The 20,403-nt window shown below is 36.0% G+C and overlaps 1 protein-coding gene across 1 annotated transcript in view; it reads right to left on the reverse strand.

The window, feature by feature from the left end:
• ADAMTS16 (ADAM metallopeptidase with thrombospondin type 1 motif 16) overlaps window positions 1–20,403 on the reverse strand; it is a 79,420-nt gene that overhangs the window by 48,824 nt on the left and 10,193 nt on the right. The window contains exons 4-11 of the mRNA XM_029284177.1: window positions 13,428–13,701; window positions 11,678–11,877; window positions 10,605–10,688; window positions 4,980–5,139; window positions 4,282–4,387; window positions 3,125–3,262; window positions 1,928–2,081; window positions 358–453 (exon numbers count right to left, since the gene is read on the reverse strand). Coding sequence (XP_029140010.1) covers window positions 358–453; window positions 1,928–2,081; window positions 3,125–3,262; window positions 4,282–4,387; window positions 4,980–5,139; window positions 10,605–10,688; window positions 11,678–11,877; window positions 13,428–13,701 — 1,212 coding nt within the window. The remainder of the gene's footprint in view (window positions 1–357; window positions 454–1,927; window positions 2,082–3,124; window positions 3,263–4,281; window positions 4,388–4,979; window positions 5,140–10,604; window positions 10,689–11,677; window positions 11,878–13,427; window positions 13,702–20,403) is intronic.

A 20,403-nucleotide genomic window follows, 5' to 3' on the forward strand; every position in this document is an offset into this window, starting at 1 on the left:
AGTATTTAATAATCCATGAATTATGAACCTGCAGGTCTGGTTCTTCAATACATCAAATAATTAAAAGAATACTAATTATGCATAGGATAATATGAAAAGCTCTAGGCAACGAAAGGAACAAACATACCGGTATATCTAAATTCAAATGATTCAGATGTACTAAAAGTGATTAACAAATATTAAATGCCTTTATATCTTAGCAGACGTGGCCAAAAAAATATTCAATTGAATTCAGTTCAATTAAAATAATGATGCAGGGCATTTTATTTCCCATTTCAACTCACTTTCATCATAACTTCCATTTCATAGCTTCCACCATTTATTTATATAAATAACATCTATCAAATATTTTCTTACCATATCGTAACCACAGATTGTACCTTCTGCAGCTGGCATAAATTTGGTTTCACATTTTCTACCAACTCGATGGCACCACAATGCTTTACAAATATCCTAGTGGAGTAAAAGAGTAGATGGAAAAATAGCAATAACAGAAATACTGCATTAAGAATAGTTAGAACAAAAAATGGCTTATAGAAGGAAAGCAAAGTCATGCTCTTAGTAAGTACATACCATACAATGTCTACATACAGAATTGTTTTTTTCTTGTCTATCTTAAAACAGGACAAGAACTACATGGAGGGGCAACAATGGCAATGACAGAACTTCTGCATGTATAACATCCATGGAATTTTAATTCCCTGATGACAAGAAATGTTATTGAAACACAGATGGACCTTGACTTACAATAGTGCATTAACTGACTGTTTGAAGTTACAGTGGCACTCAAAAAAGTGACTTATGACTGTTTTTCTCACAACCATTGCAGCATCCCAGGGTCACATGATCAAAATTCAGATGCTTGGCAACTGATTCATATTTATGACGGCTGCAGGGTCCCAGGGTTACATGATAATCTTTTACGACCTTCTGACAAGCAAAGTCAATGGGGAAGCCAGAGTCACTTAAAAACCGTATTACTAACTTAACAATTGCAGTGATTCATTTAACAATGATGGCAAGGAAGGTCGTAAAATGGGGCAAAACTCAGTTAACAACTGTGTCACCTAGCTACAGAAATGTTGGGCTCAGTTGTGCTTGTAAGTTGAGGACTACATGTAAACGAGTTTTCTATCCAAATATTGTATATAGGATCAATACAAATGTTTCAGATCAAACCAAGAGATTCTTTCTGGATTTCTATCCCACAAAGCTATTAGGAAAGGAGTTTCCCCAGGGATGTCAATCCAACTTTGGATTGCTCTTTCCCAGGACAGTGCTTATTTCAAGGCCTTTTCCAACACAAATGAATACTTTGGAAAATCTCAGACTGTTAGCTAGTTTTTATTTTCTCTGTCATTATTGCACTATTTTAAGCTGATCTAAAAACTAGTTTGAATGGGGAAGTCATATGAAATCTGATAGTATGTATCAGATTTATTTATGCAAATAAATATATAAATAAATAAGTTATTTAAATCAAAATCAGTTTATTAATTTCTAATCTGGGTAGAATAATAGTTCATGATAATTAGGAGAGTCACTATTTTCAAACTAAGGTATCTCACACTTTCCTGTGGGAATAAAATGAGGAAGAAGATCTAATAATACACATACATTATTCTGAGCCCCTAGATCGGGGTGTGTGTGTGTGTCAAACTCGCAATGTCACATGTCGTATCGTGACATATCGCAACTTTTTTTCCATTGCCAGCAATGGGGTGGGCATGGTTTCGCCAGGATGCATCTGGCCCATGGGATGGCAGTTTGACACCCTTGCCCTAGATTAAACAATTTGCTAAATTTAATCTAGAATAAGACTAGATTATAGATAGATAGATAGATAGATAGATAGATAGATAGATAGATAGATAGATAGATATAGATAGATAGATAGATAGATAGATAGATAGATAGATAGATATACCTTTTTAAAGTCCATCATGCATAGCTTAGCTTTTTCTCCAAACTGCCATTTGCATTGAATAGTTGCATCATAAAGTTCCCCTGGAAGTTTCTCTGGATACTTGTATTCCTGCACAGGTTTAGGTTGATCAGCAAGACATAAGGACTGAGGAGAGCTAAAGAGATCCAAACAAGACATCTTTGGTTATATCACATTCAGATTTAACAGTGACTCTTGTAATAGCTAGTCATTTCTGAAAGAGGACAGTTTTAGATCACAAACTGCATAGAAATTCAGTATAACATGATATCAGCCTTCCAAGATAGACCGGTCCAGGAAACCAATGACATATAGGTAGTACTACTTTTATTCTAAAACTATAATAAGAGAATCTTGCAAGTCTTAGTGTGCTTTCCCCTTTAACCCTTTATCTTGTGAAAACTAGGGAGGGGCTTTTCTGAGATATTTACTCATGTTACCTTCTTGGTTCAGGTTCACACCCCTTTTATCTAATCATTGCCTTTCTCCTGTCCTTCAAGAACATTTCCTCTGCCTTCTACACATGTCCATTAAAAGGAAGGAAGCAGGAATAGGAGGCAGGCAAGTTTGGGATGAGGCATATGTAGAAGATGTATGTTTTTCTGCTAAATGACTCAGATCAATGATGGAATTTTCCAAATAGGAGAAAGAAAAACTAGACCTTCGATTTAGACTTCTTAGTTGTTTTGCAATTATTATAAAACTCACACTTATAGCTGCCATTAACACAGAGCTAAAATATATATTTATTTATACATAATAAATATGAGTCTTCTCCATCTGCGGGACTAAAATCCCATGTTGGGTGGCTGAGGACATTTATACTTGTAGTTCAACTCATATGGAGAATTCCCAGGAAAGATTGGAGGCATGCAGTCTCCTCCCTCATATGTTCCTTGAATGCATTAACCAAATTCCTGCAATATGTTCTTTGCTCCCAGAAAATAAACTGAGGAAATGTAATCCATCAATCCATTCTATATGGACTATATAGAATCATACTAAATTTATCACCTTGTGTAATCTGAAACGCTGAGTCTGAAACTCACCAGATCTCACTGCATGTATATCGGTACCTACAGCTTTCTATAATGAAACTTTCCCATTTTAAGGGACAAAAGCAACTTTCTCAGACCTTATGCTTTTTCCTCACTGAAATCACTCACTTGGCACATGTACCTTAGAAATGTGTAGAGATATTGACGACTACAAGCTGACCAGGAGAAGACTCCATTGTGTCCTGCTAGTGTGGGTGACATAATATTACCTTCAGACTTTTTGCAAATATTTCCTTCTCCATCATGGACCATGCCAAAGCTGTAAGAGGCAAAATGTTAACTTTATACCTTTACAAATACTGTCTCATAATGCCAGAATTTAAATTGAGCAGAAGAGGAATATTAACTATTGTTTTCAGTATTGTGCATAATCTTAATCTGGGTATACTTTAGAAACACAATGATTTTCCAATACATTTCTAGGGGCCCTTTAAACATTCTATCTAAATAATTTTATTCAGCATAAACCTAGAGCTTAGACTACATAGTTTCATATATGTTTATCAATTTTTGTGTTTTTACAGGCTATAAATAATTTTAGGAAGGAAAGAATTTAGGTAGACAAACATATTGATTTATTTGCACCTACACAACTGTAACCTGCATTAAGTGGGCTGGCTTAATTTGTTTAATAATATGCATTGGATCCTAAAACCTGATATCCAATGGTGTATTTAATGAGGGTTAACTGCTGGTGATTGCAAAATACATTAAGTCACAGACAGACGAGATTATGGCTTAAAACACTTTCTATACGCTAGCACAGATACAATGGCACAGGAACTGTGCATACAACTACAAGTTGTCATACTTTTTTGCTTTGTTCTGCAATAAAGCTGTGGGTGTAAGAGACAGAGATTTTACATATTGATAAAGTATAACAATTGAATGAATTATATTTTTTTAAAAAAATCAGTAAAAATTTTAAGATATGTTACTGAGGTGTTTATAACAGATGTCACTTGCAAATTATAGCCATGAGCCAGAATCTATAGTTTAAATAGGATTTTTAATATTTTAGTTATAGCCACTGCAGCCACCCTAAAGGACAACAGTAAATGCTAAGAAGGTGGAACATGGGGCAGATTAATAGCCTCAGTATTTTTCTTTTTATACTTAAAGATCAAACTGTGATTAAAATGTAAGCAGTAATCCTAGTTATTGGAAATCATAGCATGGTTGGATATCTAAAAGAATCATCTATTGGTCATTTTTTGGCCGGAAAGAATTTAAGATTAAAACTCTTTCGTTTTTCCAAAAACAGGTTGACAAACTTACTTATGTCCAGATTCATGAGCAACAGTAAAAGCAAGTCCAAGTCCAGTATCTTCATTAATAGTGCAGCTGCGGTATTTGCTGCACATGCCACTTATGGGTGCAAATCCTGGAGAGTTTAAGTGAAAAAAGATTAAACAGCATGCCTTAGGAAAAGAATTGGGATTAGACAATTAAGGTGGAAAGAGACTCCTCCCTTTTTTAATCACAAAAGTGCTAAAATTTAATATAACCATTGGGTTTGATTCACCTATTTATTTCCTGCAATCCCTAGAAGCTTCAACTGAGATGTATTACAAGTCCCAATGATGCATTACAAACCAGATTTGTCTTTGAGTAGAAAGATGCTGGAGCAAATTATTCTCATTTATTAATAAGATTTGTGTCCTTTCCTATCAGATATTGCTACTCCAAGTAGCATCACAAGGAGAACAAGAAGATATCTCTATGTACTTGACATTATTTAGCCTCTGTTTTGAACTGCAATCACTGGATTGTTATCCTTGTACAAAGGTATAAACATATTTTAAATAATGGGAATACTGCTTTTCTCATCATCTAAGCATCAGGACTTAGATGATATCTAAGTTCTGCAGATTGTAGGTATTTAGGACCTGCATTTGAAGATATTAGTCTTGCCAAAGGCTCCTTGGTGCATTTGTGGTCCAATGCAAGCAAAAAAAAAAAAAAAAAAGACTTACCTAAAGTATCACAAGGCTCATTTTTCCAGGAACAGATGTCAAAGCCAGTCAGTAAAATTGCATGGTCGTGGCGGCTGCCATCCTTTCCCATCAGCCCAGACTGCCACTGACAAAAGCTACTCAGGGTATGGTCAGCATGGTGATTAATCACAAGGCCTGGCTGCAGATAAGTCAAACAAAAGAGCACCTCCGCTCAGTTTTTTTTTTAATTGGAAAGTAAAAATGAGCAGGGATTTTTTTTTTTAAAAAAAAATACAGTTTGCAACTGAATAAAAACAGACCAGCACTTTGGGGCAAGATTTGAGAAACAACAGAACACCAATATTTTTCTTCTACAAAAACAGCTTAGACAAAATAAATTGATCTCCCACGCTTTGGTCTACTTTGCAAAATCAACTTGACATTTTTAGGAACTTCAAAGACCTATTGTTAATGTAAACTCATTAGAGAAAGGGTTGTATTGCCTAATGCAACTCACCAGCCAAGGCCAGGCAATCCATCAGAGCCTTCATACAGGAGTTCTTTCTAGGACTGGAAAACCAATATATTTATCAAGCACTTAGTAAAGTACCAGACCTGCCTAGCAAAAGTATTTGCCTTGGATGCACCCAGATTGGTAGGCCTGGTTTGCATCCTGCCAAGTGATCAATAAACAATGAGCATTGATTACTATTGCCCAAACTCTCTTCAGCTGATTCACTAACTCTCTGTTGTGGCTTATCCAGTGGGTCGATATGGCATCTTGGAACATAGAATATTGTATTTGTTGTTTTCTCTTTCCGATATTGCAAGTTAGCAACAGTGTTTCCCACTAGAACCAGAGAAACAAGAGTATAGAGTAGTATTTTTAAATCGCAGCCACTGGCTTCACCAAATGATGTAATGCTAATAAGGAAAGGAAAAGGAAAGGAGTCCGTGCAGATTTTACTCCGCTAGTCATTGCTGACTATAGGGGCCGGCACTCATCTCCTTTTCAAGGCCATTGGGCCAGTGCTGTCCAAAGACATTTCTGAGGTCACGTGGCCAGCATGACATGAGGTGCTGTTTCCTCTCCATCAAAGTTGTACCTATTTATCTACTCACATTTGCATCCTTTCAAATTGCTAGGTGAGCAGGAGCTAGGCAAAAATGGGCTCTCACCCCTTTGTACAACTCTCGGGTCTCAAACCTGGGCTGTCGGCTTTCCAGCCGACAAGCCCAGCATCTTAACCACTGAACCACTGCATCACCCAGTACTAATAAAGATTATGAAAAATATGATTACAAGAGATAATAAATATGGAATTCTAGAATCTTTATTATTTTTACAAGATTAGTGGCAAATCTTCACTTTCCTCAATTAAAAAAAAACCTGTTCCACCATTTTCGGATATTTTCCAGAAACTTCCTGCAGAAAACATTTTGACTTTCCAAAGTCATAATTTCATCCTTGGAATTACCAGACCCCAACAGATTCTAATTCTTTGTTAGGTAATTATATATGCACAGTGAGGTTTGCGATAGGTACAGTTTACCTGGATTGCAATGGACTATTTGCTTTCTCCTTGGAAATCTAAATAATACATTTTTGATCGATAAGGAATTTCCAGCATTCACCTATAATTTTCATAGTAGTGGAGAAGGGACCATGCTCCCAAAAACGGAGTATCACAGTATCCTGTATATGGCTAGATGGCAAAGAAATGTTGAGATTAGGACTGCCAGATAGGGTGGTGCTAATTCCTCTATGCTTGCTTGTACTCATGATTCAGGTTTGTGAAATAGCTCTCAAAAACAATGTTAAGAAATCAGGTACCTCCATTTGTTTAGGATATCACCCTTCACAGCTGATGGCTGACTATGGTATTTAAAGCTATTCAGGTTTTATTCCAAAAACTCTGGAAGAAAAACCTACTGGGTTTAAGATTACTCTTCTCTTCTCTCTTTGCTGCTGTTCTGTATACCTAAATACCTGAAATATCTGTGATTAGAAGAGGAGTGTTGAATGCAGAGAGGATATATGAAGCCATTTCCATCTTCTTCTTTAATACTGAAGCAAGATGACTGGCTATGTGGAGAAGAGGTGAAGTGAACTTCATTTTATCTAGGAATTTTGTTCAAATATCTTGGAAAGCATTATTGCATAAATGTGGTTAATGTCTGTATTTATGAATAAGTTATAAGAAAGAAATTTTTTATGAAGCGTTAATTAACTTTAAAGGCTAGAATTCCAATAAGACAGATTGACATGTCTGGACACTTTATTGATATTTTTGTACCTATTCAAGCCCTTGGTACTTATGAAATAAGCCTTTTGAGAAACATGATGATATACTGTATCTCTGTATCAGCCACTAAGAGCTCTTAAAGGTTGGCCACATCTATTGCTGGATCTTTTCCACCATATTAGCATAATGTAATTTATACAGCAAAATAAGTTGTTTCCCAAATGTGTCAACTACCAAAGCATCAAGTCCAAAATGTATGGTTTCTGAGCATTAGATTAAAGCATAGACACTGAATCATAAATTAATCCAGAAGACACACCTCACTTTAGCAAAGAATGTCAAATAAATATTTAATGTCTTTATAGGGAGGGAGATAGAGAAATCTCTGAAGAGATTATCATCTATAGTCTGTCCAATGCTATTTCTTTCTCTTAGAATAACATGTAAAGAGAAAAATTAGGGAAAAACAATGAGAAAGATCCGCCCAAAGGCATTTTCCGATATACAATTCTAAGTGATTAATTAATTCAAAGCTGAACTGTAAAATGTGGTTGGTTTTAAACTGTAAGTTTTTTCCCATTTGCTAGTTAATTTTTAGCTCCTTTTGCTTTGTTTATATGATCAATAGTGCACAAATATGGTTATGGATAGTCTTAAAAGCAACAGAATAGCAAGCAAAAGATTTAGAGAAGTAGCACTTCCAAGCCAGAGATATAAAGGAAAATTATGTCACAGGTGTAAGATCAAAAGATTATTCTTCCTACTTTTTCAGGTTGGACAGGGTCCAAGCATGAAAATCTAAACATTCAGTGTAATTAAGCTGTCACATTAGGAACCTGATCGCTCAGCACATAAAATGAAGCATTACATTGCTAGTAGAGTTTTCTACTACACAGGAGTTTGGAATCAATTCAAAAGAAAAAAAAAGGAAGGAGAGAAATAAATGATGGGAAAATAGACTTTAATATACCATCAACACTGTTGTAACCACTGGAGTGATGATAATCTTGAGTTTTTCTTTCATGGCTTAACAAGGAAAGGATGATCCCTCAAACTAACACGTTTTAGTGCCTTCAAGTATTTCATTGGATGCTCCAGAAATGCGCTCAGTATAAAAATGTTCAGTCAATGGAAGAAGATAAAAAGTTCTGGCTTTTCTTTTACCATAAAACATGTCTCCTGGTGGGGCTGTGCATATATAGTCCTTCAATTGCAACTGAATAGTAACCATGAACTTATTCTTTCCTCATTAATATGCAGATTTTTCCTTCATGTTTGTATCTGGCCGTAGCGTTGTAATAAATTTGAAATTCCTTCATGCTTGTGATGCTACCATGGTTAATCATGATTCATGACAACTATGAAACATGATTAACAATTCTGGTTCAAACCAGTCCAGAAGTGGCAATCTCTCATATCCGAGAATGAGAGAGGCCAAAATAGTCCTTGAAATGAGGAGGAACTCTGAGTGAACTGAGCTAGAAGTCTTGAATCATGCAACGTTTCTGCCAGAGAAGCCTATCAGTCTGACTGGTTCTCTGGGTGGATATAGGGTTGCCAGGTCTGCTTCCAAAAAATAGCGGACAAGCGGGGTGGGGGTTAAGTAGTAAAAAAAGTAGACTGTACAGCTTTAGATTACGTACCATTTCATCATAAAGCTTTTGAATAAAAAAAATGTCCACTATTTTGTGAAAAAAAATAGTGAACATAATGTGAAAAAAGTGGACTGTCCACTCAAATAGTGGACACCTGGCAACCCTAGGTGGATACCACTTCCGGAAGTCCATTCTGGGCCTGGCCAACAAAAAATTAGTTACCGGTTCTGCTGAAGTGGTGTGAACCGGCTGAATCCCACCACTGAGTCTGACCCACTCTGTCAACCAATTCTGAATCATAACATGATTCTATCACCTCTACAATATTCCAACGTAAATGTGCATTTTTTTTGTCTTTTCAGAGAAACAGTCTTACCTGGTGAAATGTGCATTCCCTTTCCCCCAATTGTCTCTCCCTTTGGAACTTGACCCCTGCCCTGATGTTCTCTGTTTCCCTCTAGCTATGCTGAATTTCAGTTGCAGCTTTTGACACTGGATACCTTGCTTGACTGTTATTGCTTACACAAATTAACTCTTCTTTTTGCTAAGGGCTGCCCTATTCACCTCTGGCCTCACTGGATTGAAATCTAGTTCTCTCTGAACTTTGGCTACATAGAATCTGACCTGGGTTAATCCCTGAGAGAATGGCTCTTCATACAAGACACAAAGCCATACTGAGGTTTGTCTGTTCCTGGCTTTACTGGATGTGAAATATCACACATTGTAGTTTAGCTAGAGGTGTGAATCAGTCCCTAATTATTTGTTGACCTGTGGTTAAAAAGATTCTGGCTAAACACTTCTGTCAAGCAGCCAATGTGTGATGCTGTGGTCTGGCCCAGATCCTTGTTAAGCAATTTTGCTTCTAAATCCATACTTCTATGAGAGAAGAGCCAAGCAGCTTAATTTGATCTGTCATAATGGGACTCCTTTACCCTGAAAGCACTTAAAAATTAGTTTTCCATAGCCCTGACAAGGATCCTGGCCTCTTCCTTTCCAACTGTCCATTGCTCAGAGGAATGATCTAGTGTAGCCAAGGAGATGGGAGCTATGTCCATACCATACTTGAAACCTTGCCTCCGATTTGAAAAGAAGATTACATTTGGCCTCAACTGGGAAGTGGATGAAGCATTAAGCTTGCAGCTTCCCCGAGAACGAGGATCAAGTTTCAATACCAAATATTCAGGATAAAAAAGAAGGCAAGTTCTTATGATGGGAATGAGTAATTTGAAACATACAAATTAATTATACAACATAATTGGGGTGTTAAAAGGTAGATGACATGTAGGCAAAACAAAAATGTATGGATGAAATAGAATGGGAGGGAGGGTCATGATTACACCTGTGGAATAAATAAATAAATGACCATTTATGATTTTCTCCACCTAAGCGCTTAAAAATGTACAAATATATTGGTTGTCCTGCCCATTGATAGCTTATTTACTTATACATATAAATATGCACACACCCACACACCCATTGTATAGAAGTGTTCTCATCACATTATATCTGCACACAAAACTAATAAGCTCAATCCTGAACATACTTTTTCATATGTTTATTCTCTTTAAATTTACATTTGCATAAAGATAAATACAACATTGTACAAATACTACAATGATAAAAGATAATTTCTCTGAAGCTGCCTTACAGCATGCATTTCTAAAAATTGTGATTTGACACATATGGCAGGCACCAAGTTAAGAAAAGATTGGTTTAATCTTATAATGCTACTCAGATGCTTCTGCACTTATGTCAAGAATTTAATCCAAGATCATGATTAAAAATCAAGTTTAATTTACTTTAAAATATTTAATACGCTATACCTGCTCTTCTTCCAAAAGTATCAAGCCAACAACTGCAATGTTGATATTACCTCCAATTGTTCCATCTCTGAACAATGCAGAAACCTGAAACATATTTTTAAGAAATCATGAAGCAATTAGACTTTGTTAAATGAATAGCATCAGTGAACTATGATGAGAATGCAATGTTTGATTTTATCCGTAGCTCTGATGTAGTCTCCTATTTTTGCCTTTATTTAAACAGCACAGAAAAGGAGGAAAAAAGTGTACGTATACACGCACACACATACAAGATGTGTATGTGTGTGTGTGTGTGTGTGTGAGTGATTGTGGGTGTATTGACTGTTATTGTTACTCAAACAAGAATACGCATAAAGTTTTACATAGCATTTTCAATGAAAGAGGCCCATATTTCATTGTAATTATCCATACGCAATTGCTATGTTCCTATTCATTGAAAGATATTTGAGAATATGCCTGCATGTGCTTGTGTCCATCCACCTGCACATACAGGCATACATGTGCACTAAGGTCAGCAATAGGAAACAAGATGTGTCTTTCCAGCTGAATGATAGCTACAGATAAAAAAAAAACAAACCCTAAGTTCCTCCTTTTTCCTGATACTTGTTTCTACCCATTAATGTTATGAAAGTCCTAGAGACATGACACCTTCTTTTGGTCAAAGTGACTCTGCAGGTTCTGCTTCAAGGATTTGCAGTGGTTTGAAGTGACTATGCTCATTCCTTATTTTCTCAAAGGGAAAAGTAGGAAGGGAGCTGAGGTTTAAGAGGAGTCATTGCAAGAATCTTACTGTGCCACGAGGAATGAGTTAGGAAGAGGTGAGGCATCATTGTGGGGCTATGTAGTCAAGCTATACCTTTAAGATCTGGTATGTTAACATACTTGATAAATGTCACTCATATCCCAGACGTGATATTAAGGGCAGTACAGAAATCAAATGTTTTCAGTATCACAACAAGAAGAGTCTTTTGTTTGGGAGCAAGGGGAGATACATTCTCATGTAGGAGTCTTAGACAATTAGAATATGGATTCTGTATAAATGTTCAGTAATCAATTTAAAGGAACATCCGTACCATATTAAGTACAGTTAGAACATAAGTAGTAATATTCTCATAGCCATGGTTTTGCATCATCTTTTTGTCAACCACCACCAAAGTCTCAACATTGAATTCTTTGGTCTTATGCGCTTTCAGAAGAGATCGCTTGTTTCTCAGCAGAGGTTTATATTCATCTGGCAAGATATAGGTGTCTCCACCTGGAGGCTGAGGCATATCTGCAAGAACAAAACAAAAGATGTTCAAACAACACTCAGTTATATAGGTTGACAAAACCAAACCAAACCAAACCAACAAACTGAAAATAAGCAAGAATAGGTCAAGGATATTATGATTTCCAGTATCATAATATGGAGCTCTACATGTACTCTCAAGTTTGTGGCTGCACTAATTTACAGTTTTTAACATTTTTAGGTCATACCTCATTTTAAAAACCTTTTAGTCATGGTTGTTAAGTGAATCACTGCAGTTGTTAAATGAATCATATAGTCATTAAGCAAATCCATCTCCCCCATTGACTTTGCTTGTTGGAAGCTGGCTGGGAAGGTTGCAACTGACAATTACATGACCTGGGGATGCTGCAACTGTTGTTAAGTACAGACCGTTTGTCAAAGTGCCTAAATTTTGATCACATGGCTGTGAGGATGCTGTGACAGTTATTTCTTTTCAGTGCCATTGTAACTTTGAATGATCACAAAACAAATGGTTGTGAGTTGAGGACTACCTGTAATCCTGTTTCTACCAATGCTTTGTGTATACTAAGTATACAGAAAATCACAGTGTGTTTCTATTTATCTCAAATAATATAGAAAGGAAGCTATGGAAAGAAATCTCAACATTCTATAATATTAAAATGAGCCCTCTTGGTGTATTCTTAGGTTATGTGCATAAGGACTGGTCCAGGCATTTGCAAACCCCCTGAATTTGTTGAATTGTGAACATTTTTTGCAAACAGTTATAGAAATTGCAAAGTAAATTAATATCTTGAATACCCCCCATTAAACATATGAAATGGATGAAAAAATGAGTGAAAACAAAAGACAGAAACCATACTTTGTGCATTAATTGAAATCAGCAGAACAGAAATATTATTAATATAGGCCAATGATAATCAAACTACCATTGATTTAAATTGTGCATACATTTTCCCTGGTTAAATCAATGCAGCTTAAGAGTGCTTCATTTGATTGGGTTGAGCCAAAGATGCTTAAATTAAGTATAACATGACTGTCTGATTTTTTTTTTGAGGTGATTTAAACTATGTCTTCTGTCCCATTGGCTGGGGACTGATGGGATTTGAATCTAAAACATATTTCGTATCAGGTTATTTTCTCCTAAGATTAAAAATGGGGAAATATGCAAATGTATTCAAAAGCCAATGTAAATTTCAGGGCCCTAATAATAATGAAAAAACCAGGAGAAAGCATTAGATACAAGACATCATTGATTGTTTGTTCCCAGTTAAGGAGTTAAAGCATTAGGAAAAGAGAATTTTGAACAGTGAAGCTTAACGTGATAATAAGTTTACATTACAAATACTGTGATATCAACGTGCTTGTACATTTGATATGGAATTACATTAGAGCAAACGCCTCACACATTACATTATACAAAGCAGTAGCAAATGTTCAGTTGAATTTCATTTCTAGATCACATCTTATGTGGGAAAATATTTATTTGCTGGAAAAAAACAGAACTGAATGTCAAATTGGCAATCTTAAAATACATAGATTAAATAATAAACAGAGGAAGAGACATCTTTACATACATTTTTTACGCCTTCCACAAAAGTGCTGTTTTTGACGCCACTCAGAATTGCGAGATGGTTGGCTATCTTGAAAGACATAATTGTGAGCCTCTTGCTGACTTTCATCAGTCCCAATTACCTCATTATTATTGACGACTAGTTTAGGTTCAGTCGATCTCTTATACAGTACATGAGAACGGTGACCACCAGGAACAGAAATGTTATGTTTAAGTGCAATATTTGGAGGTAGTGGTTTCAAAAAGTAATCCGTTTCCTGCGTCCTGATCAAGCCTAACTGGAAAAAGAAAACACAGTTAGGAACAAGGGCAGTGACTGCTAATGATCCTAGTGAAAGTTCTCTTCAGTTCTTTTCCTATGCTCAGCTTTCAGCTGCCCCTTTTACAATTTGCTTAAGCCTCATGGTGGCTCTATGCAAACCAGTATTTTCAAAGCAGAAAGTCTAAGGATAACTTTTGTCTCCTCTCTAAGCTACTTTTTCTTACTATCTGGTCATTTGTAATAATGATCTAATATCTTTATTCCAATGCTAACACAATTTACACCAGCTCAGGTTTCAGTAGCTCTGTAAAGGTGTCATGATGGAATAAGGTATAGTAAGAAATATAAGATATCTGGAGTATCATTTAAGCTCCAAATTCCAGTTCAGTCATAGATCTTTGCACTTTGAGGATAAAGTTCTGAGAGAACTCTATCTGCATTCACCTGAATGCAGTTATAGGTTTCCATGGGATAGGAATTCTTGCTTGTGTAAGCTGTCATCAGGCCATCGCTTTGAATAAGTGAAGATCAGAGACAAAGGGGGCAGAGAAATGGCAGAGGTGGGGGACAATGGGAATGAGACAAATATGTATAACCTCTCATCCCTTACCCTGTTAAGAGTATAATAGAAGAGCATGAAACCAGACATGTGATAACTTAAGAGAAAATTTTGAAGTCTGCCGAGAAAAGAGAAAATTTTGCTATGACTGCAACTGCAATAAGGACAGGACCAGGTTGTTTATATTGACTTGCATTATTGTTTTAATCATAGGTCATAGGTCATAATGATGCAACATAGTACAAAACAATAGAATACTAGAGTAGGGTAGGGTAGGGTGGGGTAGGGAAGAGAAGAGAAGTTACATACAAAGAGGTCAAAACAAGATAAAGGCAAGGCTATGATTAAGAACTTAAAAATATTTCTGTTTTTACTTTTCCGTGTATTTTAAATGACTACATGCAAAATTAGCAACTGTACTGCTAAAAGGTGGGAATACATCTCTATTATCTCCAAGATGATAATTCAACTTTTTGAGGCTAGAGACTTTGCATTAACCTATCATGAATACTTTGGTACCTAATCTTATTGTAAATAGGAGAATGGAGGATATAGTGAATAATATATTCCACTCGACTGTCACCACAGGGACAGAAACACCGTTCAATAAGGCACTTACAAAATCTCCCTTCAAGACATGCTGAAGGCATGGCCTGCATGTAAATGCTGGTAAAGCCTTTTTCAGATACTGGGAAAGACTTCTAGGATTTCTAAAGTGATAAAATCAAAATGAAGATTTACTGTAGTAGCATCTTTACTGGCATCTCTTTCAAAAACCCTCTCTTTAATATGATCTGTTCCAAGAGCTATGTTCCCCCAAAGTGGAGTTACAGGATACATGTCAAAGATTTGCCCCATTTGATTCCTAGCTGTGTAATGGAGAAAACAAAGTTTGGCAAGGTAGGGTTCTTGTAAGCTTTTAGTTTCTTATAGTGTTCAAAAATACAAGATGTTCTTTGGTGGTGGTGAAAGGTAACCGTACCCCCATCCTCATGTAAGGCCCAAGACTACCACCCAAGAACTATATTCCTGCTGCAGTATGGCACACCAGATGGCAAAGGAACTGAAAGGCAGCTTCAGAAATTGTAGAGGAGGAGGAGAAAACATCCCCATAGCATATACAGGAAAAGGTCACAATGATGTTTTTTATAGATTTGTTAGTAGAGTAGGAAAGACCAAAATGAAAGCTGCCTTAAGTATAATCATGTCTGTTCTTATAGAGTCCTGAATTTGGCAAATATCACATCTGAGAACATTCCAGAGTACGGTAGTATTTCTTGGGTTTTAACCTGCAATCAGAACAGTTTCAGAATAAAACTCATTGGGTAGAACTCACCAATTACATATTGACTATAATGTTTTCTTCAGAATTATAAGTTTTCTTTGTCTTGATTCCATATCAATGCCTACTGCTAGTGGGGAAGAAGGAACACTATCTAACATCATTTTCAGGCATGAATTTAGGTCATACTTACATTAACAAGCTCTGCAGAGCAACATAATTTTGGTAGCAGATCTGTTCTCCATTTAATGTACAGGAGCAGGTAAGATTTACTGCAAAATGTTATCTAACGTTTCTGAAAACTGCAGTGGCAGGAATCTTCCTCATATTATAAAGGCATCCACCACAGTAATGTTAGGGTTATGTAACCATTGGGATTTGATTGCCAAGAGACCTTCCAGAGTGAGTGAGGGGTCCAAATGTACCACCTGTCTACAACACTTAAAAGCAGCCATGCCCTCCCATAGGGTCCAGAAAAAAAATGCAGCTGCTTTAAAATATAGCAGATAAATGTTCTGCTTGTGCCCTTGTATGGTGCAAAGGATCATTTAGGAATTTAATATGAAGCACTGCACAGGGCTATTTAATATGAACTGTGGGAAAAGTGTAGAAACCTAGTCATTTGGAAATTCCCAAATCACATTGGTGACAGCGTTAAAAATCCTATCAAAGGAAAATATGACAAAGGAAGACTGAATCAGCTAATAGGTCTTTTGCACCACTGACCACTATGAATTTATATTTCATAATAATAAGGTTAAGTGTTCTTTTGTTTGCTGGGTCAAACCTGTAGTAGCTTTTGGAGTTTTCAAGCTCTTATTTATCAGGAAAGACTCGGACTTGTTATTGTGTTGCCATAACAACTTACAAAACATCATGGATCTCAATGTGCTGCATTATTAGCATACACCTGATGATGGTGTGGGAACACTAAGTGAAAGTTCCATATCCAGGGAAACTTATGACTAGAGAGAAAAAGAAAATTGAACTTGAAATCCAAATTGACAAAATATATTCCAAATGGAACCAAAGACCATTTGATTTCTGGGAGTATCGGATTAGTTTTTGTGATAAGATATGAGATAGCTCAGATATTTCTAGGCTGAAACAATCATCCTCAGATTAAATGTCATACACATAAATATTTGTCCAAAATTTGAAGAATTCGCTTTTAACAGCATCAAAAGTAATAATGACAAGATGGGATGGGTGTGCATATATGTCTTTAGGCCTATTGTAAATTAACTCAGAAACAAGATTACCTGGACATAGGTTTGGTTCATGTAAATAATAAAAATAGTTCCTCGGATTTTTTTTTAAGGACATTTTAGAACACTAAGGTGCTAGATTTATAAAGGAATTTACTTTCTGATAATGCTAGAGATGATCCAAATAATTTTGAAGATAAATCCATCGCTTCTTTACTACATTTTCTTTTTGCAGAAAACCCAAATTGTTAGTCTTGAAACTCCTTCCTGTCCTTTTCTCTTCTTCCTCCTGTTTTTGTTCATTGCCCACCTTAAGGAATGTAAATGTTGGAACTCAGAAGCTTTTTCTGCTATATATTTTCCAGTTGGTCCTTATAATGCCATGTTATGCTCATTGTTTAGGGTTTTTTCCCCCCCTATACAGGTAGTCCTCGACTTATAACTATTCATTTACTGACTGTTCAGAATTACATTGGTGCTAAAAAAGGTGACTTATAATGAGACCACTGCAGTCACAAGAACACAATTTGGGCTCTACATTTATGACAGTTGCAATGTCCTGCAGTGATGTGATTGCCATTTGCAACCTTTCCAGTTGGCTTCTGATAAGTAAAGTCATTGGGAAGTAAGACCCAATCTAGGTCAGTCACCAGAGGTTTAGTCTTCTTAGCTGTCTGGCATATTCCAGTAGAGAGAAGTTCCCTGACGATGGGCTCTAGCACAAGTCTGAAAGCTCAGAAGACAAAAATCTCTGGTCCTGGTGACCGACCCAGATTGGATCTTGTAAGGTTATCCTGGGACATGTACATTTTCCTTCATTCACTGGAAAATCATCAGGGAAGGTTGCAAATTGTGGTCACGTGATATTCTTTTTTTAAAGACCATGGTAATTTGCTTAATGACTGGGGCAAAAAAGGCTGTAAAATCAGGTGAGGTTACCTGATGCCTCACTTTATGACCATACTGCTTAATGACGATTTTTCCAGTCCCAATTATGGTGGTAAATGATGTACTTCACTATCTATATTTTTGATACACTACAAAATCCTTATTGCTAATTTACTATCTTCATTATACTAATACTACTTTACTATCTTCATTATGTAGATGTTTCATCACAGATTCACTGACATATTTTTTTTCCCTATCCAAAATGGAGAAACTCATTTACTAAGTTGTGAAACTTATTACAACTAAGCATAAGTCAGTTCCTTGCCTTAGTTTTCTAATTAATACAACTTGAGATGTAATAATCAAGCTGAGAATATAAACCCTGGGAGCAAGAAATTATTTTGCTGTCTTGTAGTCACCAAAGAAGAGGAAACACTTTTCAAATAAATCTTCTCCAAGAGTATGAAGGGATGGCTAATTAATTGATTGCCTCTTTATGGTATATCAGTACTTTTATACTTTGAAAGTGAAAAAAGTCCCAAATCACCTTGAACATTATGTTTCAATAAATAATAAGCTGAACCTTTAGCACTTCTGAATATAAATTAGACTTTCTTTCCTGGGTGGAACCTATGGGTGGAAGTAAGGGTTTTGGTAAAAATAAATAACATAATCCTGGCATTCTAATAAAGAGACATCATGTTATCTCATGACAAAATATATCTGTAATTAAATGAAGTCATCTCCCTATAGAACATTAAATCTAGTTTCACAAGTTTTTAATATTAATATACAGATACTAACTGCAGTTCATTAATACACTGAAGAATAACATGTATTAATATGAAGGGAAGGTTAGTTTTTTACATAATGTGGATAATTTCAGAATCTCTTCGCATCTACTGTATGCTTCTTGTACTACCCATTTTATAATGCCATTCCTTGGGCATTGTAAAAGTAAGATGTCTTAGCAAAAAAAAAGTTTTTTTTAAAAAAAACCTTTTTAGCTTAAAATAGAAGTAACTTTCAGAGCACCAACTTCTTTCCTTGGCTGCCATGGGGTCAACTGATGTTATATTTTCCACCAGAATTCCAGGAAACACATGCAGTACAAGGAGACTGAAAGGGCACAACATTTTTGGTTTTAAAATGAATTCATAATTACCATAATATAATATATTGCAGAGCATGCAGATTTTCCTCATGCACATATTTTTTCTGAAATTTCCCATCTCCACAGAAGATTGAGAATATTATCTTTACGAAAGTGAAGAATTTCAATTAAATTTCAAATAGTTTGAAAACACATTAACAGGGGCTTACTAGTGCTCTGATAAGCTTCCTGAATTTGTTGACAACTTGTATTTTTTTTAAGGTGGAATGCCTACATTCAGTTCATTGGTTACACATAGGTAGCACAATGCTGGTCCATATATGGATGTTCACAAATACTTTAGCCAATATCTTCAATCACCATATAACAAAGTATCAAATAAAGTATGAACATAATATTCAAAACAGTATATCATTCAGTTAATTTTCCATGACTTGCTAGTCAAATATATCAGCTGTCAGGGGTGATCCTACGTGATAAATGAATCGGAGACTTTACTGTAGTATAAACAAACTACGAGATCAGTAGTAGATGTACAGTCCTACCACCAGTACTAACGTAGAAGTTTTTGTATTAGGGAAAAATATAAGTACACTACAATCCCACGGTCCATTAGTTAGTTCTGGAAATCAACGTATCAGTATTGGTATTGGTATACCTGGTTCTTGGATGCCTCTGGTCATCAAGTCATCAAGTAATGCAAATGCATGTCTTTATTCCAATTTCAGTACATCCAGTATAGACAAGTGTAACCCTAACAATACTACTAACAAAATTATGCACAATGAAGAGAAAGCAGGCAAAACTTTCCATTTTCCTCATCACACTTGATTACTCGTTGATTTGAATGGCTATTCTGCAAACAGATAAAATAATTACTTCTCTCACAATTGATTTAGGGGATTTACTGCCACAAGATACTCGGTGATGGAAATTGCCTTAAAGAAACTTGAAGAATTAGCTTCATTTATATCGCTCTACTGGGATCAGGAATATAGCCATAATCTCCAATCTGAATGTCAGTATTGTAGATAGAATATATCACATGCTAAGGGTAAAAAAAGAAAAATAAGGATTTCTGCATTCAAAGTGTATAGGAATCTCTTAGCACACTAGTCAGTATAGTACTTCATCTAAGTAATCGCAATGACTAACCAAATCTAAATGGTGGGCCATATCTGGCCCAGGTTGTGCTAGAGCAGCGGCTCCCAACCTTTTCTATACCCTGCACTCTTAGAATGTTTCTGATATATTCTTGCAACCCTTACAAAAGTTCAAAACAACGGCAACAAATTATGCATATACTGTACACTATAATTTTCAAAACCCAAGTTTTCGTACCCCCTGGAATATCATCTCGCACCCCAGGTTGGGAACCCCTGTGCTAGAGATACTCCCCTCTAACTCAATACATAATATAGAGTGGGAACTGGAAAGAGTAATTAGTTTGCTCATAATCCAGCATTGGGAAAGCCCACTACAATGCCTCTTTTGACCCTACTTTTTTTTTGGGGGGGGGGGAGCAAACTGTGAGAAAATAAAACCTGATTTCTTCTCCAGTTTTCACTAGCTTAAAGAGATTGACAGCCAGTGTAGCAGAACCCTTTCTATACTTAAATGGGAATAGGGGCCGCTGAAGTCAATATAACTTAACAAAGAGTAAG

Source organism: Protobothrops mucrosquamatus, unplaced genomic scaffold (genome assembly GCF_001527695.2).
Source record: "Protobothrops mucrosquamatus isolate PMUCROS unplaced genomic scaffold, P.Mucros_1.0 scaffold406, whole genome shotgun sequence".
NCBI classification, from domain to species: Eukaryota; Metazoa; Chordata; class Lepidosauria; order Squamata; family Viperidae; genus Protobothrops; species Protobothrops mucrosquamatus.